The following is a 6,860-nucleotide window of genomic DNA, read 5'->3' as shown; positions in this document are numbered from 1 at the left end:
AACAAAAAGGGGGTGTCACGAACCGATATGATTGACAGAAAGTTTAAGGCAGTTACTCAATTTAAAATGCCTGAAAGCCTGAATAATATCCAAAAAGGATTTCCCTTGACTTAAAGTAACTGTCTCTTGAGTTAAAGAGACAGTTTATTGGCTTAAATGATCTAAAAGCGCACATAAGTAGCTTAAAGGGACAGTCAATCATCTTAAAGGGACAGTTCATTTGCTTAAAGGGACAGTTTATTTGCTTAAAGGGACAGTTTATTTGCTTAAAGGGACAGTTTATTTGCTTAATTATTTGCTTAAAGGGACAGTTCATTTGCTTAAAGGGACAGTTTATTTGCTTAAAGGGACAGTTCATTTGCTTAAAGGGACAGTTTATTTGCTTAAAGGGACAGTGCATTTGCTTAAAGGGACAGTTTATTTGCTTAAAGGGACAGTTTATTTGCTTAATTATTTGCTTAAAGGGACAGTTTATTTGCTTAAAGGGACAGTTTATTTGCTTAAAGGGACAGTTCATTTGCTTAAAGGGACAGTGCATTTGCTTAAAGGGACAGTGCATTTGCTTAAAGGGACAGTTTATTTGCTTAAAGGGACAGTTCATTTGCTTAAAGGGACAGTTCATTTGCTTAAAGGGACAGTTCATTTGCTTAAAGGGACAGTTCATTTGCTTAAAGGGACAGTTCATTTGCTTAAAGGGACAGTTTATTTGCTTAAAGGGACAGTCAATCATCTTAAAGGGACAGTGCATTTGCTTAAAGGGACAGTTTATTTGCTTAAAGGGACAGTTCATTTGCTTAAAGGGACAGTTTATTTGCTTAAAGGGACAGTTCATTTGCTTAAAGGGACAGTTCAGTTGCTTAAAGGGACAGTTTATTTGCTTAAAGGGACAGTCAATCATCTTAAAGGGACAGTGCATTTGCTTAAAGGGACAGTTTATTTGCTTAAAGGGACAGTTCATTTGCTTAAAGGGACAGTTCATTTGCTTAAAGGGACAGTTTATTTGCTTAAAGGGACAGTTCATTTGCTTAAAGGGACAGTTCATTTGCTTAAAGGGACAGTTTATTTGCTTAAAGGGACAGTTCATTTGCTTAAAGGGACAGTTCATTTGCTTAAAGGGACAGTTTATTTGCTTAATTATTTGCTTGAAGGGACAGTTTATTTGCTTAAAGGGACAGTTTATTTGCTTAAAGGGACAGTTCATTTGCTTAAAGGGACAGTTCATTTGCTTAAAGGGACAGTTTATTTGCTTAATTATTTGCTTAAAGGGACAGTTCATTTGCTTAAAGGGACAGTTTATTTGCTTAATTATTTGCTTAAAGGGACAGTTCATTTGCTTAAAGGGACAGTTCATTTGCTTAAAGGGACAGTTTATTTGCTTAAAGGGACAGTTTATTTGCTTAATTATTTGCTTAAAGGGACAGTTTATTTGCTTAAAGGGACAGTTTATTTGCTTAAAGGGACAGTTTATTTGCTTAAAGGGACAGTTCCTTTGCCAAATCTGTCTGAAAGTGCACCTAAATATCTTAAAGGAACAGTTCCTTTGCCAAATCTGTCTGAAAGTGCACCTAAATATCTTAAAGGGACAGTTATGGCCTGTTTTTATTTTAATTGGAATACAATCCTGTCTGCAGGTCTGGAGGAGCTGGTTCTGTCAGAGATCAACAGTCCTAGTCGGACCCAGCAGACCGGAGACTCGTCCTCCGTCTCCTCCTTCTCCTACAGAGACATGATGAAAGAGACCCAGCCGACCAATCAGAACAAGGTGGGTGGAGCCTGGACCACACCAGTTGTATTAGTATTTATTTTTTGTGTCTTATTCATTATTTTTATTCTCAGACCTCCGTTTTGACGGCGATCTGATGCAACGATGGAGCTAAGCTAACGTTAGCTTAGTTTAGCTATGCTAACGTTAGCATCTCACGCCATTTGTTTAATTTATTATTTAGCAAAAATTAGAAAACAATATAATCTAAATATACAACATGTTTCAAATTTCCACAAGTTTGACCAATGTCTCTTATTTAATAAACTATTCCCGAGTGAGACGTTAATAAAGTTTCCTCTCAGTCCGGAGGAGGCAGCCCTCAGTCTCAGCGTCCGGCTGAACTGTCCGACGACGAGGTCGGGGAGCTGTTCCAGCGGCTCGCCGAGGTCCAGCAGGAGAAGTGGATGCTGGAGGAGAAGGTGAGGAAAGACCTTCACCTCCGTCACCTCCTCGTCCTCCGGGGACGTTAACCCTTCGCTTGGTGCCTCGAGTCGACCGGCAGCTCTACAATAAAAAGCTTGGCCGGTTTCTTTTGAGGAGGTTATTTTGAGATGCATTATTAATATCATCAGGGTAGGAGTAGGGGTCAGGGTTGGGGTAGGGGTCAGGGTAGGAGTAGGGGTTGGGGTAGGGGTCAGGGTAGGAGTAGGGGTCCGGGTAAGGGTAGGAGTAGGGGTCAGGGTAGTGGTAGTGATAGGGTAGGGGTCAGGGTAGGGGTCAGGGTAAGGGTAGGAGTAGGGGTCAGGGTAGTGGTAGTGATAGGGTAGGGGTCAGGGTAGGGGTCAGGGTAAGGGTAGTGATAGGGTAGGGGTCAGGGTAGGGGTCAGGGTAGGAGTAGGGGTCAGGGTAGGAGTAGGGGTCAGGGTTGGGGTAGGGGTCAGGGTAGGAGTAGGGGTCCGGGTAGGGTAGGAGTAGGGGTTGGGGTAGGGGTCAGGGTAGGAGTAGGGGTCCGGGTAAGGGTAGGAGTAGGGGTCAGGGTAGTGGTAGTGATAGGGTAGGGGTCAGGGTAGGGTAGGGGTCAGGGTAAGGGTAGTGATAGGGTAGGGGTCAGGGTAGGGTAGGGGTCAGGGTAGGAGTAGGGGTCAGGGTTGAGGTAGGGGTCAGGGTTGAGGTAGGGGTCAGGGTAGGGGTCAGGGTTGAGGTGGGGGTCAGGGTAGGGGTCAGGGTTGAGGTAGGGGTAGTGGTAGGGTAGGGGTCAGGGTTGAGGTAGGGGTCAGGGTAGGGGTCAGGGTAGAGGTAGGGGTCAGGGTTGAGATGGGGGTCAGGGTAGGGGTCAGGGTTGAGGTAGGGGTCAGGGTAGGGGTCAGGGTTGAGGTGGGGGTCAGGGTAGGGGTCAGGGTTGAGGTAGGGGTAGTGGTAGGGTAGGGGTCAGGGTTGAGGTAGGGGTCAGGGTAGGGGTCAGGGTTGAGGTAGGGGTCAGGGTAGGGGTCAGGGTTGAGGTAGGGGTAGTGGTAGGGTAGGGGTCAGGGTTGAGGTAGGGGTAGTGGTAGGGTAGGGGTCAGGGTTGAGGTAGGGGTCAGGGTAGGGGTCAGGGTTGAGGTAGGGGTCAGGGTAGGGGTCAGGGTTGAGGTAGGGGTCAGGGTAGGGGTCAGGGTTGAGGTAGGGGTCAGGGTAGGGGTCAGGGTTGAGGTAGGGGTCAGGGTAGGGGTCAGGGTAGAGGTCAGGGTAAGGGTAGGGTTTTTTCTGCTATATTTATAATATTTATATATTTAAATATTATAAATGTATATATATTTATATATATACATTTATCTGATAGCTTTAGTTACTTCATAGATTATTAATACTAAACATAATCAACTAGTAAGAGATGATGTAATAATACACATTAAACTACCAGCAGTACACAACACATTGATTTTAATACAATATTATATGTAGTATTCTGAACAATGAGTACTCTTAAGAATCCAGGACTGTACTGCCTTGTGGTACTAGTACTGCCTTGTGGTACTGATTTGTGGTACTAGTACTGCCTTGTGGTACTAGTACTGCCTTGTGGTACTGATTTGTGGTACTAGTACTGCAGTAACATCCTTGTGGTACTAGTACTGCCTTGTGGTACTGATTTGTGGTACTAGTACTGCCTTGTGGTACTAGTACTGCCTTGTGGTACTGATTTGTGGTACTAGTACTGCCTTGTGGTACTAGTACTGCCTTGTGGTACTGATTTGTGGTACTAGTACTGCAGTAACATCCTTGTGGTACTAGTACTGCCTTGTGGTACTAGTACTGCCTTGTGGTACTGATTTGTGGTACTAGTACTGCCTTGTGGTACTAGTACTGCCTTGTGGTACTAGTACTGCCTTGTGGTACTGATTTGTGGTACTAGTACTGCCTTGTGGTACTAGTACTGCCTTGTGGTACTGATTTGTGGTACTAGTACTGCCTTGTGGTACTAGTACTGCCTTGTGGTACTGATTTGTGGTACTAGTACTGCAGTAACATCCTTGTGATACTAGTACTGCCTTGTGGTACTGATTTGTGGTACTAGTACTGCAGTAACATCACCTGCTACTGGCTCCGCCTCCTTCAGGTGAAACATCTGGAGGTGAGCTGCTCGTCAATGGCTGAGGACATCTGTAAGAAGAGCTCCATCATCGAGACCTACGTGATGGACAGCCGCATCGGTAACACACACACACACACACACACACACACACACACACACACACACCCTGTGCTGCAGGGTGAGTGTGTGTCCTTGGTAGAGCTCACTATCTCCTCCGTATCGCCCTCGTTTCCTTTCCTCTTCCATATAAAGTGTTTCACTGTGAATGAATCTTCATACTCATATTGTGTCCTCGTCTCCTCAGATGTGTCGGGCGGGGCCTTCGGGGGTCACGGGGGTCACGGGGGTCACGGGGGCTCTCAGGGGGAGAGAGGAGGTCTGGGTTCGGTCCTCAGGGATCTGGTGAAACCAGGAGACGAGAATCTGAGAGAGATGAACAAGAAGCTGCAGAACATGTTGGAGGAGCAGCTGACCAAGAACATGCACCTGCAGAAGGTAATGCACACATATGTATAAATATATATATATACACAGATATGTATATACATGCACCTGCAGAAGGTAAATATGTATTTATTTACCTTCTGCAGGTTCTTTGCTTCTTGTTTTTGTTGTTTATTTTTGATTTAACCCTCTGAACCCCAAAAAGATTGTTTTCTTTAACAAAGCAACAAAGCGTTCATCTGTCCGACGGTCCTTGAACTTGTCAATTGATACTTCTGTCTCTCTTTAGGACCTGGAGGTTTTGTCCCAGGAATTAGTCCGTCTCAGCAAAGAGAGCAGTGCTGGGTCGGGATGAGGCTATCGCCTGGATACAACCATCCATTCCTTAGAGTTAGGGTACATCCATTCCTTCCCTTCTCACCTCAGCTTGAAGGAATGGGCTCAGACTAACACCTGGAACCAACATTTCTTACCTCCCTCCCACCTCTTCCAATTCAATGCATTTGTGTCCTCAGACCCGTTGTGGACTCAGACTAACATCTGGAGGTTCTATGATTTCCCCATCTCAGTCCACCTGCTGGGTTATGACTAAATGCTGGAACCGGTTTATTCTCAAGGAAGAGAAGGAACGGTAAGCTTTAAAGGCATAGAAGAAGAAGAAGAACAATGGGAATGGAAACGTTGGGCACGGCTCATTAATGTTGCTATTGAATGTACTGTAATTAGACTGAACCACTCAGTTCCTCTGAGTCCTGGCTACAACCTGGAAAATATTACATTGTAACAGACTTCTGATTTCTATTGTAATTTACTGTAAATCTTTCTGTTGGGCTCTGGCTACATCCTGGAGCACACATGCCTGCTATCTGAACGAATGTGGTTTTATTGTGCAGTAACTCTGTCGTGATCTGGCTATTTCCTGGAGTCCGTGTCTGCCACAAAATACTTAAAAAACCCAGGGGTCTGTCTACGACCTGGAGTCCGTATCACACGATACGTGGCGGAAAGTTCGTGCATCGTTTCTGTCGGCGTCGTGACCTGAAGGTCAAAGGTCAGACCCTCACGTCATGAAGAGATTTCACTGTCACCATCAACCGTTTTTTTATTTTTTATTAATTTGCTCCCAAAATTCGTTAAATTTTTCAAAAAAAAGAAGAAAAAACTGCGATATTTGTTCCAGTTGTTGATTTGATAAAAGCTCAACGTGACGAGATGTAATGAATACGTCTTCATCACAACCGGTCGTGGCTAGTTCCTGGAATAGACATTATCTTCAGCCGTGTGACAAAAGGACGTCAAATGGCTCAGACTATTTGCTGGATACGAACGACTCAGTTCTCATCTATATATAAAATTCAGGGTTCATTATTTTATGTTTGTCTTTTTAATTAGAATAAAAAATCTAAATTATGTGAAATGATTTACTGCTTTTAGATTGTGTGTTCTCTTGTTTTGCAGTAAAAGTCTGACTCGTACGACATAAATACCTTTCTGGAATATAAATATAAATATATATATATATATATATATATATATATTTATATTTATTGAGTCGGGGGTGAAAAAGTACTGTGATGCAAAATGGCGCAATGGAATCGTCTTTGTTTTTTGCTAATTCCGTTTTTGACCTCCAGGGACGTGTCTATGTCTTGGATCACATAAACTGTAATATGTCTTGCACTATTGGATTATTGTGTGATTTATTTCCATCCCTACTGGGGACACCAAATGGTGCAGAGTTTGTTTTTGTAAAACTGTCAGCTTTGGATGCTACTGATTGAAATGTTTTTTCTCCTCTTGGGCTGTGTCTACTTCCTGCTTCAAACATCCTGTTATTTTGACTGCGTCTTTAAATCTTTTCTCTGATTCGTAAAAAAAGAAAAAGAAAGTTTTGACAGGAAGTGTTTGTCCTGACTTCCTGTTTGCTCTCCCTCCGTCTCTTTACTGATTTTGACCCCCGACTACGTCCTGGACTGACCCTCCGGCTCTGGCTACGTCGTTTAGTTTAGTTTGTAACGTTTAAATCTGTATATAAATATATTCACGCTGTGATATGACGTCTGTATGAAGAATCAACTGAACTATTTATGACGACGATGACGCTAATTATTGTAACATCAAGAAAATATGATAAAATAT

The 6,860-nt window shown here is 43.5% G+C and overlaps 1 protein-coding gene across 5 annotated transcripts in view; it reads left to right on the top strand.

The window, feature by feature from the left end:
- The window catches only part of gripap1 (GRIP1 associated protein 1), a 56,680-nt gene extending 50,279 nt beyond the window's left edge, over positions 1-6,401 (top strand). For 4 of the 5 annotated variants that reach the window (XM_034536319.1, XM_034536317.1, XM_034536320.1 and 1 more), the window contains 5 exons: positions 1,632-1,762; positions 2,068-2,184; positions 4,302-4,395; positions 4,582-4,772; positions 5,011-6,401. In XM_034536319.1, coding sequence (XP_034392210.1) covers positions 1,632-1,762; positions 2,068-2,184; positions 4,302-4,395; positions 4,582-4,772; positions 5,011-5,076 — 599 coding nt within the window. In that variant the 3' untranslated portion in view covers positions 5,077-6,401. The remainder of the gene's footprint in view (positions 1-1,631; positions 1,763-2,067; positions 2,185-4,301; positions 4,396-4,581; positions 4,773-5,010) is intronic. The other variant, XM_034536318.1, reaches the window with a different exon arrangement.
- Positions 6,402-6,860: the final 459 nt, after the last annotated feature.

Source organism: Cyclopterus lumpus, chromosome 7 (assembly GCF_009769545.1).
Source record: "Cyclopterus lumpus isolate fCycLum1 chromosome 7, fCycLum1.pri, whole genome shotgun sequence".
Taxonomy (NCBI): Eukaryota; Metazoa; Chordata; class Actinopteri; order Perciformes; family Cyclopteridae; genus Cyclopterus; species Cyclopterus lumpus.
Note: the sequence above shows the minus strand (reverse complement) of the source record. Positions and strands in the feature narration are given on the sequence as shown.